This window comes from Salvia miltiorrhiza, chromosome 1, assembly GCF_028751815.1.
Source record: "Salvia miltiorrhiza cultivar Shanhuang (shh) chromosome 1, IMPLAD_Smil_shh, whole genome shotgun sequence".
NCBI classification, from domain to species: Eukaryota; Viridiplantae; Streptophyta; class Magnoliopsida; order Lamiales; family Lamiaceae; genus Salvia; species Salvia miltiorrhiza.
This window is the reverse complement of record NC_080387.1, coordinates 60,618,241-60,639,837: the sequence shown is the minus strand read 5'-3', so window position 1 is coordinate 60,639,837 and position 21,597 is coordinate 60,618,241. Positions and strand designations below refer to the sequence as shown.

Sequence of the window (21,597 nt, the reverse complement as noted above, 5' to 3'; positions counted from 1 at the left end):
GTGAGATTATAGCTCATAATTAATTTTGTATATTATTATTTATATAAATTATATTATATTATCATTTTCATTTATAATAATTATGATTGATGAAATATAGTATTCATCTTGATCGATTGTTCAATAGTATTACTCAATTAGATCATACAAGTGTTTATTCATATATGTTTAATTAAATCTTTTTTTTTAATTGGGATATGAAGGGATTCAAAGTCATGATCGGATCACCACTATTATAAATAAAGGAATACTACTAAGTAATAATAATAAGCAGCAACAACAACAACAACAACAACAATAATAATTAGTTTAGGGGAGACTAATTACATAAGTAATGGTGGAATAAAGTGGGCCCAATAGGTAAAAGTGTAGTAATTTTAAAAGCAATGGAGGGTATAAGTGTCCAAAAAGTAGAGTAGGAGTTTATTTCATGGAAAAATATTTAAGGGCAAGTAGGAGATTATTTCGTGGACGGATGGAGTATAAGATAAATGATTTTAAATGAATGTTAGTAATTGAATGTATATTTGTTATTAATTTTATAAATATTTCTCAAAAGCGTATATATTATATGTATATTTTACAATATACTATACTGTATGAATTTATATATATATATATATATATATATATATAATATTCATCTTCTTAATTTTCAATAAAATTAATTTTAAATTGGGTTTCAATTAAGACATGCATGTGTATGTAAATTACAAACGGGTCCGGTCATTGATTTACATGTTTGCATAATAAGGCACAAATTCTATAAATTGATCACTTTAAAACAAAATCTTATTTTACGTCTATCAAAATAATTAAAATATTTTTTTTATTTTTTATAAAATAAATCCATACATTTTATAGAGGATATGATGTTTAAATATATTTGAAATCTTTAATCCTCTATCAAATTTATAATAATCTCATTCGAGTGAAGAATTCGTATAAATCACCTTATTTCACATTGATTTGTTTATAAGATTTCACCAAAATAAAACCTATACAAGAAAACCAACACCTAAACTAGAAAGCAGTAAACGACACCAGATTTACGTGGTTCGGTCGAGAAGACCTACGTCCACGGGGGTTTTGGGGGTTTTCCACTATAATCGAGAGAGTGTTTTTACAGTTTACAAGTTGTAGGCTAGAAAAATGACTATCCCCTTTATCTATGCATCAAGGCCCTATTTATAAGCATGAACATAAACTTAAGGCCCTTGGGCCCATTAGACCCCTAAAGCCCATTAGCCCAATGAATCAAGCTCAAGCCCCGTTATTCTAATCTACATCTTGAAATTGAGCCATCAGAGCTGGAAAGCGGAGCCGATCTGAGCCAAGCCAAGAGTCAGGGCAATCCTGTATCAGATATCAGAAATAACCACAATAACAATAATAACTAGAAATATTCCCGTTATGTTTAGCACAGCGCTGGTGCATATTTCAGTCCTCATCACTCATTCGAGTGAAGAATTCATATAAATCACCTTATTTCACATTGATTTGTTTATAAGATTTCACCAAAATAAAACCTATACAAGAAAAAGCTCTTGCTCTCCAAATTAAAAATCTACATTTAATTAGCGGAATGATTGAGTTAATACAATTTGAATTGCTTTGTCAATTCAATTTGACCAAATTTATTCAATTAAATACATAATTTAATTAATTTAATTTTAAAAAATAAATTAGTGTGATTAAGTAAATTATTTATCAATTTAATTTGGTTATAAAATAATTATATATTTTGTATATATTTTTAAAAATAAAATTTGGATTCAACATTGATTTTCTATGAAAAATTATCAATTAAATCACGAAATAAACTAATACAATTTGAATCTCGCATCGACTTTCTTAAGCTTCACACGAGATGATTTTCAGAACTTAGTTATGGCCTTTCAAACTTCAAATGAGATAATGTTCACGAGTCAATTTTGTTCTCGAAACTCAATTAGGATATTTCAAGCTCCACAAGAAATAATGCACATAAATTTGTCAAGATTTTTCAAGCTACATAGATGATGTTTAGAAGTTAGTTATGATCTTACAAGCTCAAGTTGATAATGATTTTTAAAGTTGTACACGAGATAATTCTTGTAACTTAATTGTGGTCATTCAAAGTTCAAATGAAATGATACTCACAAGTTAAATTTGTTCTTTCAAATTCCAAACGAGATGATTCTCGGAGCCAAATTATAATATTTGAAGCTAATAATGCATACAAGTTTGTCAAGATTTTTTCAAGTTTCATACAAAATGATGTTTATAAGTTAGTTATGGTATTAGAAGCTCCAAATTATACAATCTCACAAGTCAACTTTGATTTTAAAGCTTCAGATAGTGATGTTAAAAAAAATTGACGCATAAAAGTTCTTTTTTTATATTTCAAGGTCAACAAGAGATGATGCTCAAAAGTCTTGTGTTCAAACATTAGATGTCGTCTTTCATGCTTTAGATGATGATAATATGATCCTACATGGTCCAGACGAGATGATGCTAAGATGAAATAAAATCTTCAATCTTATAACGACCTTTTTCAAAATATTATTAAATAAAAATTTATATAAAAAGAATATTTATTGTTATAACAAAAAGTTAACATTTAATTGAGGAATATGGTTCAGATTAATAAAATTTCAACTATATTACTTCAAATTATATAAATTTATAAATAATTTATATATAAATAATTGTTTATACAAAAATAATACTTCCTCCGACCACCAATTCGTATCCTAGGGAAAGTGATAAATAACTCTTCCCCTAGGACACGAATTGGTGGACGGGGGAGGTATTATACTACTATAATTTAGATAATAATTTAAAGTATTTTTTTGTCGAATTTCGATGGATTACACACTAGTAATCATAAGAGGCAGCACTCTAATGTAGCCAAAACCTTATAGTAATAGGAAGTTCTGGCCATATAAATAAAAATATAAAAATAATAACATTTCTGACAAAATATCATTTTAGTGTGTGACAGTGTAAAATACACTATTACACATTTTTTAGAAGCGAAAATGTATGTAATAGTGTATTTTAAACTGTTACACATTTTTTCACAATTGCACATTTTTACTATTATTATATATTTTTACGAAAAAATTGTGTAATAGTATAAAACACATTGTTACACAATTTTCGCGATTATTAAATAATTTAGTGAAAAATCATGTAATAGTGTATTTTACACTATCACGCACTTTTGCAAAAGTGTAATAGTCGCCATTTTGGAGGTGGCCAAAGACGGATTTAAATAAAAAAATCATTAAGAATATATTTGTACATTTACATAAAAAAGGCTAGTTTTTTCAAAAAAAATTTTTTTTTATCTTTATGGATATTTTTTCTTTTTACTAAATGAGAATGTCTAATTTGACTTAGAGTTCTAATTTGACCTATTAACTCTAATGATAATAATATGGTAAGACATATGGCGTTGAAAAATAATTTAAAATTTATAATATCATTGATTACGTACTCCTGAAAAATACTATTGTTTGTGAGAGGTTTTAATTGGGTTCATTCACATTTGTATGCGATTAGCTTTTCTATCTTTGTGTAGGTAATAGTTTGGCATGTATGCAGTTATTTTTCCACCTCTATGTGGTTTGGAGGTTCTATTTGCATGCGAATGATTTATTTAATCACTCCTTCCGTCCACGATAGCGTTTCCACATTTGCCATTTCGGTCCGTCCGCGATATCGTATTCACTTCCATTTATAGAAGTAAGGTCCACAAACTGCACTCACAATAATAGTGGGACCCAAATTCCACTCATTACAATATCCATTACTATTTACTACTCCCTTCGTCCACAATTTAAAGCTCTACTTGCTCTTAAATTTTTGTCCAAATTCTGTTTTTCGTACTTTTTTACTCTTCTTCTTTTCCTATATTTACTACCCTTTGCCACTAATGAACCCACCTTAAAACACCTTAATCATTTTTATATTCTATATTTACTACACTTTATCACTAGTGGACCCACTCACAACACCTTTATCACTTTAGTCAACTATCTTCATCGCTTTAGTCAACTACCCTTATATTTCATCCACATCACATTTTTCAGCTTTCTTAGTCTCCGTGCCCACACCCAAGTAAGGCATTAAATCATGGACGAGTATTATCCATCACTTTTCTTAAAATCCGCGTTGTCCATACTATGGAAATGATATCGTGAATAGCGAACGGAGAGAGTATAATACTCCCTCCGTCTCACTAATGAAGACACACTTTCCTTATTGGGTTGTCCCAATAATAAAGACACACTTCCAAATATAGCTTAATTAAGGTATAAATAAGAAACAAAAAAAATCCTACATCTATTTTCTACTCTCTCTCTCTCGGTCTCTCCGCCTCCCTCACGCCACTCTCTCTGTCTCTCTGCCTTCTCTGGTCGACGGCGCCGACGCCGCGCCGCGACCGCGCTTGTCCGACCCCTCTCTCTTTCCCTCTCGGTTCTCCTTCATCTCTCTCGCTCTAGACCTCTATTTCTGCCGCCGCCGCCTCCTCCCTTCCGCCGCCTTCTCCGGCCGAACAGCCGCCACCCATCCTCTCTCTTCTCCAGCGGATCTAGTTCTAGTGGTCGGGCTTTGCAAGGCGGCGAATCTGGGGGCTAGGGTTTGAAGTGAAGGTGCTGAGGCGAAAAGCGGGTGGGGGACAGCCACGATTGCTCGCCGGATTTGCGCCGGGGAAGAAAGGCGGTGGTCGGCGGTCGCCCTCTCTCTCTCTCTCGTTTGGATTTGGTGTTTGTGGGTCATGAAAAAGAATCGTTTTTCACTATTCTGCCAAGTTCGTGGTGAGAAAATCAGAGAAGCACCGCTGCTCAAGCTCGCCGACGACGTTGGCGGTGGTGGTCGGCGATGATTCTGCCATGAAAAGGAACAGCGATTTCGGGTTCAACTTTTTATTTTTTTGCTTCAATTTCATTGTGTTGCCTTTTCTGATTTTCGTGTAATACACTTGAAATTTGAATTTTTAAATCTGAATTGGAATGCACTTGGAATTTTTGGTTTGATTATGCAATTTGCTTGTGTGAGTTCACGGTTATGGTGATAATGGTGGTTGGCGGCGCCGTCGGCGGTGGTGTTCGGCAGTGATGGTCGGCGGTGGTGGGTAGTGGCAGACACTTAAAATACAGTAAAAACAATCACTATCCATTTACTAATCAAATACACTAAGGGGCCGTTTGATTTGCAGTTTAGGATTGATCAGGATTAAAATTATCTTGAGAAATTAGTGTGGATTAGTGTGGATTTATATTATTTCATGGGTGTTTGATATCATGACTACTTAATCCTATATTGTGTTTGATATCCATAGGATTATGTTGGATTATATTATCTAATACCAAAACTATCCTCATATAATTTTAAAAATATCATGTGTGTCCACCATTACTTGGGCATTTGCATCGATATGCGTGAGGAAGGGTAGCATAATTTTTATCCAACTTCGCAGTATTAAAGTTATCCGAGGGGGGAGGCCGGATTATTAGTATGTGTTATTCCCACAAAATAGCATGGAGAAGTGGGATTAAGTAGGAGTTGACCACATTAATAGAACATGATATCAAACATCACACTAACCTGTATTAATTTAATTTATCCTACCTATAAACCCATATCAAACAAGCCCTAAGAAGGTGGGGCACCCTACTTTATTCTCTAATTTACCTCACCTTAACCTCGATACCCAAATGAAATTTGTCTTCATTATTGGAGGGAGTACTTACCAAATTTTCTAAAAAAGAAAAACAAAATACTTACTGTTTTTCTTCCTCAATTTTACTCTCTCTCACACGCGCCCCAAAGAAACACACAGTAGTCCACGCTGTATCATCCGTACCTATCTCTCCTTCCCATCCCAATTCCGGTAGCCGGTGGCGCCCACCTCTCTCCCACACGTGCCTCACCAGCTCTCGCACGTGCGACCAACAAGAAATCCTACTAACTATTTTCCTTTTGATTCCCTCTCTCTCTCATACAAATATATCCTCATGTGTGGTGCTGTGCAGTGTGTGTGACTGTGTGTGGTGCAACAAATTAAAGTTAGAGAGAGAAAACACCCAATACAATTATAGCGAGAGAGAGAGAGATACGTATCAAAGCCAAAACACATTTCTGTGTGAGGGCATGTTTTCTTTGTGATCTCTCTCTAGAAGTTTGGCCCTTCAACAGTCCTCTTTTTATCCCATTATTTTGTTTGCACCAACACACAAGACACAATCATCTCATGCTTGTGTGTGTGCAGAGAATATTCTCAGAGCTAGTCTTTTCACTAATTAAACTATGAGGATCAGAAAGCGTTTGGCGCTGTGTTCCATCCCTACACCACCACCTCTCTCAGATCTCCAGCTCCGACGATCAGAGGCGGCGACGCCGTCCGATCAAAACGAGAGATGGGCTTTCCCCAAACGTGAAGCAAAAATGAAGCAAAAGGTAAAATCTTCCACAAAATCAAAACTTTTTCCATCGTGCCACAAAATTGCACCGAGTGACTAAACCCAGATTTTAATTCGAATTTCTTGTTTGTTTATCTGATTATTCTCTGCAGGAGTTTGGAGATGATGATTATGTGAATACTAATAATGATATCAGGTATTTGTGGAAAGTATAAAGTGAATGAATTGATAACATTTATTGATCCTCACTTCTTTCATGTATGTATACTCAATTCGATCTTTCAAACAACTTGCAAAGATGTGAAAAAGATGGATTCTTGCAGCCGGTTAAAATCTGTAAAAAGGCTAGAGAGAGAGAGAGAGGAAATGATCTTATAATATGCATCCTAAGTCTCTAAGTGGGAGTAAAAAAATCACATTAATTTTCTAATTGTATCAACTTTGGCTACCTTCCACATCTCCATCTAATATGCAAAAACCTAGGAAAAAATAATACTTTTAATTTTGACTATTTCCGATCTTTGTTGTAGAAAAAACAATACATATGCACCCTGCTGAATTGAAATTTTATTGAGAAAAAGAAAAACGAAAGTAACAAAGAAAACCCGTTGAAGGCACAACAGACGCAAACTAACGGGCTACGAAACCATAACGGCGAGGACCCATAGGGAAAAACACCGTTGAAGGCACAACAGACGCAAACAGACGCAATACATATGCACCCATGTGGTGCATGTTAGCATGGGATAATACATATATATATATATATATATATATATATATATATATACTGGTCCCCAGCTAACATATATTCTTCTGCATACATAATTTTCCATGCTACTTGCACTAATTTTTATTATTTCTTGCTAATTCCAACTTTTCTCTCTTTTAAAGGAAAATAGTTAGCATCTGTCATGGAGAAGAAGATTCCAACACAATTATGCAGCCATCATCTTCTGCTCTTCAAGGTTAGCTTTAATCCTAGTGTGTTTTAATGTTGTTCGGAAGATGATTATATTTGTAACGAAATTATTAGGGAGGTGTTGTGGAGAGGGCTATAAATTGGTTCCATTAAAGAAGAGAAAAGGTATTTTCGAGAGAAATCCCAACGAGGAAAGCAGCAATCCGAAAATGAAGTCGAAAACGAACAAGAAATATGGCGAGTGTGATCGGAAAGCAGGCGTGGAAGAAAATGTGGGCGGCGGCGCGAGGAAGAGCAAGAGCAAGAGGGGCAGTGTGATCTTGGGGTGCAGCCGCGTGAACGGGCGGGGCTGGCGCTGCTGCCAGGCCACGCTGGTGGGCTACTCCCTGTGCGAGCATCACTTGGGGAAAGGGAGGCTCAGGAGCATCACTTGGGGAAACTTAACCAACAAGAGGACTAAGGCCAGATCCATCACCACTTTGCTTACCCAAATTTCATCATCTGCTTTCACCTAATTACTGCCTGCAACCTAATTTAATGCATCTTGTCTGTTATTAATTTACTTATATTATATGAGTGGAACGTTTATTAGAATAACGATTAAGGACTTGGCTCAAGTCTTGTTAGGTACAAATTTGAAATTTTTTAATCCTATTTAATACTCCCTCCATTCATACACCAAACAAGTTTTTACAAGGGAGTAACACGCGTTTTAAGAAGAAAAAAATGTATAAATTGGGATCTGTGAAAAGATATTATAGTCCCTTCAACTTATAAAAACATGAATATTTGTAAGTGGCACTAGCTAATTGAAAATCGAAAATTCTTTATGGACAGGAAGAAGTAATTGAATTTATACGTCGAATTGTTAATTTTTATACGATTAATGAAGTGATTTTCGTCAGCTACAAGCAAAGAAAACCAGTGTTGGGTAACGGCGAGTCATCATTGGCAGAAATTGCTAACCTATTTCTGGAAATTACTGGCTACCGAATCTATTTCACCAATATTCCGGTTTCCAAACCGTTGAATATTCTCAGATTTGGTTTAATAATATGTGGAAGATAATTTGGGCCTCAGCCCATTCAGCATATTATTACCACATTTGGCACTAAATTGATGTATACTTAATCCGGCCCATCACAACCATCTTGTAGATATTATTGTAATTATTATAGACTATAGTTTTCTTAGTTTGCGTCTTTAAAAACCATTTCGACATAAAGTCACGTTGGTTTCTAGTTAAATGTTATGAAACAAGAAAATTAATCAGATTGTATAATAAATAAACACTATTTTGTATCTTAAGCTTAAGCCCGCTATCAAACAGTTGGGTACAAAATGATGCCCAATATATTTCCACAAGCCCAATTGACAGTTTAAGTCAACTGGAAACCCTGAAATGGTAGCATGCAATATTATCTTCAATCTCCTTATGATTTTATTTTTGTCTTAAAAGCTTTGCTTAAATAGCTTGTTGAGTTTTTAAATGTGTTTTTCTCTTCCTTTCATTATAATTTAGCAGTCACTTTGAGATTAACATTAATGGAACAAAGTTTTCACTTATTTTGTTTTCGATAAGATTTAAATTTTGGTTTCTTCTAGTTATATAAAAAATATTTTTTATACACAATTTTAAATTGGTTGTTTTAGAAGCTCGAATTATAAAAATCTTTAGTGTGCGATATATGCCCCTGAAAAATCTTTAGTGTGCGATAGAATTTTGTAATTTACGTCAACTTTTAAGAAATGCAATTAATTGATAAGCCCAAAAATCTAACATCTATTTGGTCCTTAAATGAAAAAAGTAAAGAAAATAGCCCAAAATAAGAGGCCGACAACATATGATATAATCCAAGCAGCAAGTGGTGAAGAAGGTCCGAATTATATAACTGAAAAGCGAAAATACAAATTAGTTTTTCCATCAAAACAAAGTACAAATTAGCATAATCAATGGTGGATTAACTCCTAACCAGAAAGAACTCTATCTTCCACAGTACTAATAATCCTGTTTATTTAGGCTAAATAAAGGCAATACCTAGGTTGGGGCATCTTAATTAACCATCTTAATCAGCCTCCAAAATTTGTGCTCAGCCATCAGCCGCGCCGGCCGCCTGCCCCTACTCACGATATAACTAATATAATCAATTAATTTACTGCAACCTTAATTAATGCAAAATTTATAATATTGTCCTAATTGTTGAATTTTTAGCTTTATAAATGTAGAAGCAAATTGTAAATACTGTTGGCGTAATAATGATGTGATGAGGTTTTAGGTTTGCTGTTACTGATTTTTTTCTAGGGTTAGCAATATTATGCCATGATTAGTCAAAAAATAATGCCATAATGCACGCATAATTCAGTGATTAACAAGCCGTAAGTGGCCACTTAATTATGTGTGGGGGCTCTTAATTAAAACTAGTCAAACTGCGCCGCGTGGGTTACACAGTACCATCGAGAGAATTATATTCTACACATTTTATTTATTTTACACGACGAATATGGAAATAAAAGGCTAATATAAGAATAGTATTTATTTTGTTTTATTGGGTATTCTTCTGAATATGCATAAGTAGGAAGAGTATTTCTTCACTAGAAAATCAAGTTTCATGAGGAAAAAAATGAATTTGAGCGGCACAAATAATTGGCAATATATAAAGACGTAATAATATAAAAAAGTAGGCTCTATATGATATAACAACTACTTGTACGTCACTCTTGAAACTCTGCAAAAATGATTAACTCAAGTTAATTATAATAGAAATTAATTGGACCTTGTTACAACACACCTCAATTTGACAACCACTCTATACATAGTATTAATTTTAGATGGAAACCTTCAATTAATTGCAAAGAAATAGTGATATAGGCACTTGTAAAACATGGTGATCCGGAATTAATTAGTGATTATGGTTACCAAACCTTCTCCTACAAAAAAGTACTTAGTGCATTTGTCAAGCAATGATCACAAATTCAAGTAAAAATTGAAAGGGCAAATTATGGTAATCATGAAAAATATCTCTTAATTAATCCATCATATAGGAGTGAATGAAAATATATAATCCACATAAAAAAACAATAATAAATTTAGTATAAAGTTGAATTTCATGATGTCCCATTTTAGCTTTGTTTTTTCTTGGATTTTAGGAATTGCTTGTCCTCACCTTATAGTCACCCATGATTATGATGACATTGGAGATTACAAGAATGATGGCAATTAACTAAGTGGTTTAAATCATGATTGTTGAGATAAAACGATTTTGCCTTAAAAGAAAGAGAAGTGGAATAAAAGGGTTTAAATGGCTGCCCATAAAAAGGAAAAAAATGTATAAAGTAAAAACGAAAATTGAAAGGAGAAGAATGATAATTGAATATAGAACACACGAGCAAAGGCGTATGAGCTAAGAGAAGTTGGTCAAAAAACAAACTCATCATTGCGACGAAAAAAAGTATTTCCCTTTTCCTTAAGCTTTCACAATTATGCAAGAAAAGGTAGGGTTGGAATTTCACAATATCATTCACCATGTATCTTTACTTTCCCCACCATATTTGGAGGGGTTACAATGTTTCATTTTTATTCAATTGTTATGTTTTCTATGAAATTATTGACATTATCATTACATGACAATTGAAATTTATGAGCTAACTCTAGCGGCGCTCTATCGCTAGTCTCGAGCCCTGATGCACGGCAAAACCGGCCGCCCGCTGGCATGCTAGACGAGCTCGAGGCAAGCTACAAATGGGAGGCGGGCGGAAAGACTGAAAAATTAAACTGCATCACGTACGCGTCAATAAAAAGAAATTAAAAATTTTGTACCGGCACTTTTAAAAATAAAAAAATAAACTTTTTCTTTTAAACAACCTTGACAACGACAATTTTGATTTCTATATATATATATATATATATATATATATATATATGGTTGCATTTTATGACAACCACTCCCCTAGATAGAGAATAAAGACCAAATCAAGGCCATTCATTGAATCCCAATCAACGATCCAGATTGTATCCGGATTTAATTTTCCATGTAATTAAAAATTGGTAATTAGTATTTATTTAATCGAAAAAGGTCAAATGTGTAAAAAATAAATTGACCGAATTCATCCCGTTGAACAAATCCCAAAAATTTCTCTCTTCCCATTCTGGGACCTGGTCTATTTTGGACGAACATATCGATGAACATTAGTATGTTCAGTTATTTTTATACGAACATTAGTGTGTTCATTTATTTTTATACGAACATATCGACAAACATTAGTATGTTCATTTGTTAGGAGTGACTGAAACATATACAAAAACGGTTGATACACATTAGTATATCTTGTCAAATATAAAATAGTGTTGAATGAATTTAATTATAGACGATATCAGTTACAGAATATTATGCATTTACTTGTTTGACCTGTACAGATTTAAATACAAGAAAAATTTACAATTTTTTGGTCCGTTAGATTAAGCAAAATCGACGTACAGGATTTGGTCTTTATTCTTTATTTAAGGGAGTGGTCTCCATGGAAGTCTCCTCTAATATATATATATATATATATATATATATATATATATATATATATAGGGGCTCGCTCCAGTGAGACCCCCTATTTTTCGTGTAACATGAGTACAATGAGTAAAACATATAATACTAATGAACAAGACGTATATCTAACGAACAAGATGTATATACTGATGAAAAATAAAATTTAAAAAATTCGTAATGAATAAGACATATATACTGATGAACATGACAGTATATACTGATGAACAATGCAGTATATACTGATGAATAACAAAATTTAAAATATTCTGTTCCCCCAGGATTCGAAACCTGCGAAAAAAAATCACCCTCCAGATACAATATCAGTCATAGGATTGATGAAATAAACGCATCAGATCGTGCCCCTGGATCTCACTAAAATTAGGGGGTCTCATTGGAGCGGCCCCCTATATATATATATATATATATATATATATATATATATATATATATATATATGTATATATAGGGTGTGGTTCTAGAGAGAACTACATTATTTATGAGAACGGGAGAACCATCAAATCTAATGCATTCACTGTAAAAATTAATGCATCCGCTATTAAAATTAATGCACTCAAAAAAATAAAAAAAAATGCTCCCTTCATGATTCGAACCCAGAATCTGCATTCATCCAACAAGATGATGCATCCACCGTAGATCTTGATGATTGAATGGCTGAAAATGGTTCTCCGGTCTTCTTTTATTTATGGTTCTTTCCTGAACCTCTCCCTATATATATATATATATATATATATATATATATATATAGAGAGAGAGAGAAGGGATCAATAGAGAAGCTAAATATTCGAGAGAAGCAGAGAAGCTGAACAAGTTAATAATTTTACTGAATACGCCAACAATTTTACTGAACGGAATAAATGTGCGTGTTATTCACTGAATATCTTGTTCAGTAAAATTATTGGCGTATTCAGTAAAATTATTGACTTATTCAGCTTCTCTGCTTCTCTCGAATATTTAGCTTTTCTATTGATCCCTTCCCTATCTATATATATATATATATATATATATATATATATATATATATATATATATATTGATTTACTGAAAATGGATGCATTGTGTATGTTTAGATCTGCATTCGGATGGATCGAAGTATGCCTCATGCATTAATTTATAAATAAACTATGATATCAATATTACAGAATGATTGAATATATATTATGAACGATTAATTTGATCCCGCGTCATTGTCAACTAGGTCAAGGAAGTTGAATTACTAATTACAATTATAATCATGTAGAAATGTGATTTAGGAGAAATGCCCTTTTCCTAAGGTAAAATGGTCAAAGAATAATGTGGGTTAATCATGATTAACCTATCCTTGGTCGCCCACACTACACGATGAGGTAATTATTGATTTTTCCCCACAAGGAACCCTAAGTAACAACTTACTTTTTACACAACCAGAAAACATACAAAGCTTGTTGATGTTTACCTTCACCACTTATGTAATGATTTTCTTATTTTTTGTTTTGTAAAAAAAATGCCATCTAACACCGTTAAATGGAAATTTTAGATCTTTGCAAAAATGACAACTGCATATTAGTATCAAGTATGTGTGTATTCTACTCAACAAATTAAAATAGACTTGTCTTACTTTATTTAATATGAGATTGAAGTACAAAGGTACAAATATATGTATAAATCAGGGCTGGCAAATCGTGCGGGTCGGATCGCTATCGGGTCGACCTGATATCAACCCGACCTGATAAGGCCAAACCCGAACCCGACCTGATAAGGGAATGCTAGAACCCAACCCGAACCCAACCTGATACACCTAAACCCGAACCCAACCCGAACCCGACACGAACCCGATAACAACCCGATTTGAATCGGGTTGACACGACCCGATAGCGACACGATCTGATTACGACCTGATAACAACCCGATTTGAATCGGGTTGACAAACACGATAGCGACACGATCTGATTACGACCTGATAACAACACAAATTTGATTTGATTCATTCACATGAATAATAATATAAAAAAAATACAAAATTCATCACATATGCTCAACAATCAACATTTCCAATAAATCAACAATTCAACATATGCCAAACTAAAAATCCAATCAATATAAAGCATTAAATCAATAAGCTTAACAAAATATAATAAGCTCAAATGAAAATAACAATGCATCAACCAAGAGTCGTCAATCCCTAACATAACTACAACATAATCCAAGTGAGCTTAACAAATCAAAACATAACTAGACTAAGTGACAGCCTTCATGCAACAGCAATAGTGGAGATCGAAGAAGATTCGGTTTGAGGTTCATCATCGCCATGTAGAAAGTCTTCGGCTAATTTAGATGCTGGTACTTCGCTTTTGAAGGCTTTGAAGGAAAAAAAATATGAATTAATATTAAATATATATCAATAATATAAAATGTTAACATTAATAACACAAAAAACTCATACCTTTTTCTCCAAACAACCAATCTCTAGTGCAAATAATTGATTGAAATTTGAAATGAATGAAACCCTAAGGCCTAAACTAAGAAATCGAAAATTTAAAAATTAAAATAAATATTTAATAAAAATAATAATATCACTATCGGGTTACCTGAATCCGACCCGAACCCAACCCAACCCGACCCGAAATTATCAGGTCCTTATCAGGTCGACCCGATAAGGACCCGAACCTTATCGTGCGTGTTACTAACCCATTAATTTCGTGCGGTTTCGTGTCGTGTTTTCGTGTCGTGTCGAAAATTGCCAGCCCTAGTATAAATTATCAGACTAAAATCAAACGACACGGTAATTATTTCAAAAATAAAAATAAAAATCAAACACGGTAATTAAATATGGCATACAACATCAGTTTTTTGCACAAATATCTACATATCCCTTCAGTGTAACTCAATTAATTAGAACCTTATATCAACAAGATCATCTTTTATCCCTTTCCAAATTATAATACTCCGTATACAGCTAGCTAGCTTTCACAATTATATGGTATATCTACATTGTATCATTGTTGGAAGTATATATTTGTATAATCAAGAAGTGATAACCATCAAACATAATGCAATATTTCTAGGGGGGTTGTCTGTTTCTTTGCCAACATGAAATAGCATCCCAGGTTGATTAAAAAGGTTGAAAGGCATGCATGTGAATGTGTGATGATGGTAATGATGATTGTAATGATAATGATTACTATATAGTTGTAATAGTCATAATAATTGAAATTAAAAAGCATGACATATACCTAATCATTTTGTCCCACAAGGATACTTCTATTGCATGAGAAGCTGTCTTTTCTGTAATTATAGATGTTTTTTACAATTTTTTTTTTATTATATGAGACTATGGCTTATCAATTAGTGAGTGATGATTAAATAATATTATAGATTCGAGCACTATATATATATGGTTGAGTTCAATAGAGAATTATCTTTTTATTCATTATGAACAAATCTATTCATTTTATGAACAGATCAACATAAGTAATTAACAGTCGTATTTAGTAAAAATAAAGAAAAACTCGCTACCAACAGGATTGGAACCCTTGGCAAATTGTTGTTCATGTGGTACATTGATCTGTTCATTAAAATTATATTATAGTAAATTAAAATCATATTTTATTGCAAGAATGGAGAATATTACATTCATATATATATCCATCAAAATGATATTTATTATAAAAAAATGTATATGTAAATATCTGCAAATGATTTTTTTGTTCTCATTTTAAATAAAAATTCTTATTTAAACTTTTTCATATATATACATATATAATACTATTAATTTACTTAGATTTAATTGGCTGCGAGCTAGTGAAGCTCTTTTCTTCATTAATTGCTACTATTATGTTGGTGGGGCTAGTTCGAATGATTAATATTCTTAAATGATAGCATATATTATGCTGCCATAACAAAGTTCTTAATTGTAGATGAACAAAAGCATAATTACTTTATTTTTATAAAGAGATTAAGCAATATGTCACCACATATAGGTTACTTCCTAGCTTGGTCTAAATGATGTCTTTCATTTTGTTACTACCAAAAACCGAAAAAAGTGTATTTGCTTACTAAACTAAATAATTTTATACTCCTTCCGTCCACGAACCATAACCCATTTTTCTTTTTGGTTTGTCCTACGAAGCTTGACCTGTTTCTAAAAATGACAAAAAATTTACCCTTTATTCACCTTTTTACTTTTTCACCTACCACACTTAACATATAATATATCAATTTCTTAATTCTCGTGTCAAAAAGAAATGAGTCATGCTTCATGGGACGGAGGGAGTATAATTCATTGTCTACATAGTAAAAAGGGTTGGAATTTAAAGTACCCACTCTTATAATCTATCTTACAAAACTACTCACACTACCCAAAAGCAAAAGTGATTGTGATAGGCATGTTTGGTTTTTGTAAAAGGTCTTACACAAGTACAATTGTGTAAGAGTTGTGTAAGATATGTAGTTAATTAATATATACTGTAGGTTGAAAATTTGGAAAAAAATTGGGAACGTTTGTGTGTTAAAAATATTATTACGAAGGTAAAAAAATTCACGATTATGTGTATTATGAAGGAAAAAATTATTTTGAAGCGAATGGCGTAACTAGCCGCCAGAAATCCTTAGCCGGCAGCACTAGCCGCGGAGCCATTCGCTCCATAATTTTTTTTTATTCATAATGGGTCAACTAGCCGCCAGTAAATCCTAGCCGCTAACACTAGCCGCTGGAAAAAAACACCGGCGGCTAGTGTGAGCGGCTAGGTTTTACTGGCGGCTAATTGACCTATTAGGTTCAGAATTTTTTTGTGATTCATAATATACTTAAATTGGAATTTTTCAGCACTCGTATTACTGTTTTATTATACACAAACGTATCCTCATTATTTTCAAACTTAGGCCATTTATCAGATTTTGTGCATTTTTAACTACTTATCTGACACATTTTCTTACACAATTGTACTTATGTAAGAACTTTTACAAAAAACCAATCATGCCTATCACCATCACTTTTGCTTTTGGGTAGTGTGGGTAGTTTTGTAAGATAGATTATAAGAGTGGGTAGATTCCCCCATTAACAGTAGTAAAAATGCGTGGTAACATGCAACATTTATTTATTTTTTTGGTCAGAATAAAAGAGATATATTAAAAAATCAGAAAGTCATGGTACAAGATGTACCATCAAAGTTTAAACAAGAAAGAGAGATTTCATTAGAGAACCAAGAATTGAATTCAGTTTCCATTTAAGCCAAACTAAAACTCTTATTCCAGCTCCATATCCTTGCTTTTATTTCTCCCATCATCTTGGTGACTTCCCAGTTCTTACCTCCAAACCTGTTTTCATTTCAACTTTTCCAAATGAACCAAATGATACACGCCCATAATACTTTCAAGAATTTTGTGATATGCTTTCCGTTTCCAATGTTAGAGAATGAGTCGAAATGTGCTTCAATGTTGTTAGGCCGAACAGATTGAACTCCGCAACTTGTAAAATATAGGCAGAAACATAATAATCATGTTGCTTAATCTCTTTATAATTGAAACGCGAGGTCATTTTTTATAATTGAAACATATTGCTTAATCTCTTTATAATCAGTTTATCAAAAAAAATCTATAGAACACATACATACAAAACATTAAGTGTTAATTCACCCCTCACATAATTATATTTAATTAACACTACTTGAAACATGCATGCAGGTGAAATATCATTTAAAATTATGCATGTATAAACAATTTATCCTTTGAGATTTGTTCATATATCACATATATAACTGATTGTATTTCTTGATTTATTTTTGGCTGTATTCGATCAGTATTTATACAGTATTTGCGATTATATGAACCACGCCTGACAGGAACCGTAAAATCAAATCTTTGAATTCTGAAAAAAGTGAAAGAGCCATCATTGCAGATTTTGACTAAAGCATTCTTCTTCAATTAGCAGTCCCTACAGATCTATTACAAGAAATATATATAAATATTTATTTTATCTATATAGGGTCTATCTATTTTTCGGACCAAGAAATTACAGAGAGAATCTTGTGAATAAAGTCAGCTCAAGGTTCAGTTTGGTTTAGAGTACTGAGAGGTCTTAATTAATTTATTTAAAATCCAATCAGAAAATCTTTTGAAATCCCTAAATAAATACTACGAATTAAATTGTGATTTGATGTGAGCCTGCTGTTGTTGTTTGGCTATGGAGATACAAAGACTGATACCAACAAATCATCTCATTATGATGAGGATCTTTCTAAGTAAATGCTTCGACTCTCAAGAAATACTACCTCCGATACTCTTTCTTTTTTCAGTATTTATTTTACCTACCATATACTTTATGTACTTAAATATAAAATAAATAACTCAGAGATGGGTAAACTTTGTTGCTGAAAAGTCATGTCACTCACCAGGTGAATCAAATGCACAAGATTTATTAGTGCTGTCGTTGTTTGATTCTCCTGTGGTAATTGTGTGTATTCAAATTTAATTCCCCTCGCTACAAATACTATTAGATCTAGATATGAAGAAATTCATTCATTAAATATAAGAGCACCGGCAACGCCTTACTCGAGTAAATAAGAGCACCGGCAACGCCTTACTCGAGATAGGCTACTCGAGTAAGGCGTTGCCTTCGAGTAGGTGCGTTGCGGGGGGGCGGTACTCGAGCAATACTCGAGTCTTCGAGTATGCTCGAAGGGGGGGAGAGGGAAGGCGCGTGCAATGCATGAGCCCTAATTAAAAAAAAAATAGATAAATTCGAATTTTGACTGCTTTGCCTCGAATTTTTATGTTTTAGGTGTTTTTAAATTTTATGTTTAATGGCGTATTTAACTATTACAAAAATATGTTATTTAAATTATGCAATAAAATTTAAATGAAAAACATAAAATCAAAACTAATGTTATCAAGTAGGCTATCAAGTAACCCCAATGCAGCACTATCTACTCAATAACACAACCACTATCAAGTAGGCTATCAAGTAACCCCATTGCGGATGCTCTAACCCTCTTTATTGGGCAATATTTATGGCTCTGTCATAAGAATATTACAAATAATTCATCAGTCTCAATTTACTTAATTAAAATAAAAAATCAATATATAAATAGCAAACATTCTCATATAATTCATTATTTATCGAAAATGTTATTGTTGCTTATAAACAACTATCCAATTTTTTACTTAAAATAGTATCTTTCTTGATCTCTACTACTCTCTCCGTCCCGCTTGAAATGATAAAAAAAAAAAATTGGACATCAAGATTAAGAAATGTGTGATAAAGGTGTAAAGTAATAGTGGGACAATCCAAAAAGTTGTGTTAAATGCCTTATTTTATTTCTAAATTTGGGTTGGATCATTTGAAGTTGGACAATTCAAAATAGAAATTGGGTCATTTGAAGTGAAACGGAAAAAGTACTTTTTTTACAAATATATCATCAAAATGCTTTAATTATGACCTATGAATTGGGAGGGGGAGTAAAACAATAGAAGAAGAAATTGATTAGATTTTATTAACGAAGCACAACTAGTGGCTTCATAATAATAATAATAAAAATCTATATAAAAATAGAAACGCATAAGAAAAGAAGAATATATATATATATATTTTTCTTTTCGTTTTTTTCCAAATTCAGGTGTAACGAATTAAAATTTACAAAGGCTTTAATGGAATTAGAAATAGTGGGTAAAGTAAATCATAAGAAAAGGGTATACAGTATACACGACACTTTACGTTAAATGAACAGGAGAATTTTCTGTACATACAAATAATAATAACGTCCTTGACAACAGGAATTCATTAGCTATTACTAATAATTAGTTGTAATTCATTAATTCTGGTTTGATGTAAAAAGCAGCTCATCATAATTCTGTAATATTTGTAGTTACATTTCTTACAGGAAAATAGGGAAACATTGATGACAGAAAGGATTGATGCAGTAAAAGAAAAGGACAAGACGATGCTGCCTAAACGACCTTTCAATCACTTGGCAATTATTGTTGCAAAATATTTGATGGTGTATCACCTTATTTATGACACAATCCACTCTTTCTGCAAACTCAAGTGCATCACATATATATATATATATATATATATATATATATATATATAGGGAATGGATCAATAAAGAATGCTAAATGTAGAAGGAAACAACGAAGGCTGAATAACTCAATACATTTATTAAATAAATCACGTGAGCGTATGAACGAAAAATGTACGTGTTTATTCAGTAAAATAACTATTCGTGCGGTCGCGTGATTTATTCGGTAAATTTATCAGGGAATGGATCAATAACCCAATATATATATATATATATATATATATATATATATATATATGTTATACACCACCATCGTATATCTGAAAATTATTTATTCTTTATAACTCTAGTCGGTCGTCTGATATACTTTATTTAATGAAAATCATAAGTCTTTTACGACCATGTTATGAATTGGGTAAAATAAATTTATTTTAAAATATAAATTATGTAAATTTTCTCCCCTAAATGATTTTAAAATTTTTTTTGGTACGTCACAAAAAAAATCTTTCTATTTTTAGACATTGCTCCACCACAATTAATTACCCATCCACCCTTAATTTTTGCATTTTGATCACTCTCGATGCTAATTACAATATTTTTTTCATTACTCTTAATATATTCATCAACTTTTTTTTTGATCAGAAAAGGAAATTATATAGAAAAAAAAGAGTTCATTGGTACCAGAGATACCAAGAACTCAAGCTTACAACAAGGAATTAATGAGATCAGCAGCACACCAAGCTTGGACATCAAGCTCTTTGCCAACAATTCTAAACACCTTATTCCAACTCCAAAGCCTAATTTTGATCTCCAAAACAACGGAGTTTGCATCCCACTCCTTCTTTTCAAAACGTTTCTCGTTTCTCTTCTTCCATAAAATCCAAATAGTACAAACCCAAGTCAACAACAACAAAGATTTGATTTTCTTGTCATTCTGGAATGAAGAGAACATACCGAAAAAGTCTTGAATACGAGCTGGCCGTGCCATATAAAAACCCATCCACTGTTGGATCTCATTCCACACCATCTCCGCCTTTGAACACTGTAGAAAAACATGATTGGCAGATTCTCCTCGCGAATGGCATTCACCACAAGTAGCTTCGTCTTCGTTCTCAAGGATCTTCATTCTCAGCAGATTGTCACATGTTGGGAGTCGGTTTAAGAGGAGTCTCCATGCCGTTGCAGACGTTTTTTGGGGTGTCTTTGCTCTCCAAACCGAATTCAGTAACTTAATGTCAACCCCAAGTGTCGGGCTCTCTGAGGTGACTTGATTGATGATTTGATACGCTGACTTTGTTGTGTATCGACCATCAGCAGAGGCGGTCCAAATCCACTTATCGGCGGTCCCAGCAAAAATAGAGAACTGAGAAATGTGGTTAGAAAGCTCAGCCACAGCCTCCATTTCGCATTCCCGAAGGACCCTTCTCCATTTACAATCCCAAACCCACTCCTCATTCACCCACTTTCCGTACTCCCCAACTAACACCTCCTTGTCTTCGGCAAGGTGATACAGCCTAGGGAAGGAGTTTCTAAGTGATCGCTGCCCCGCCCACTTTGAACTCCAAAATTTCGTTGAAAGTCCATTCCCTATTTCCCTTTTGAAATTTTCAACAAACCATCTGCCTTTGTTGCTTCTCCCGACTGCCACTGTTCTTGCCCATCATCCCGCTTTCCTAGCACTCGCTCCTTTAAGGCCGAAGCCTTCCTCG

The 21,597-nt window shown here is 33.1% G+C and overlaps 2 protein-coding genes across 2 annotated transcripts; one reads left to right on the top strand and one right to left on the bottom strand.

The window, feature by feature from the left end:
• The first annotated feature begins 5,834 nt into the window (after positions 1-5,834).
• On the top strand, positions 5,835-7,932 carry LOC131000564 (uncharacterized). Its single transcript, XM_057926562.1, has 4 exons — positions 5,835-6,450; positions 6,566-6,609; positions 7,308-7,381; positions 7,450-7,932. The coding sequence occupies exons 1-4, from the start codon at positions 6,301-6,303 to the stop codon at positions 7,848-7,850; spliced, it is 669 nt and encodes a 222-aa protein (XP_057782545.1). The 5' UTR covers positions 5,835-6,300; the 3' UTR covers positions 7,851-7,932.
• A 12,659-nt stretch (positions 7,933-20,591) lies between these two features.
• On the bottom strand, positions 20,592-21,290 carry LOC131010998 (uncharacterized). Its single transcript, XM_057938732.1, has one exon. It carries the CDS (start codon positions 21,288-21,290, stop codon positions 20,592-20,594), a length of 699 nt encoding a protein of 232 aa, XP_057794715.1.
• Positions 21,291-21,597: the final 307 nt, after the last annotated feature.

Bases quoted from the DNA above. Each gene is read 5' to 3' on its own strand.
- LOC131000564 (XM_057926562.1), top strand. From the start codon at position 6,301: ATGAGGATCAGAAAGCGTTTGGCGCTGTGTTCCATCCCTACACCACCA. The intron at 6,451-6,565 runs GTAAAATCTTCC...TATTCTCTGCAG, and splicing joins AAGCAAAAATGAAGCAAAAG to GAGTTTGGAGATGATGATTA. The intron at 7,382-7,449 runs GTTAGCTTTAAT...CGAAATTATTAG, and splicing joins ATCATCTTCTGCTCTTCAAG to GGAGGTGTTGTGGAGAGGGC.
- LOC131010998 (XM_057938732.1), bottom strand. From the start codon at position 21,290: ATGGAGGCTGTGGCTGAGCTTTCTAACCACATTTCTCAGTTCTCTATT.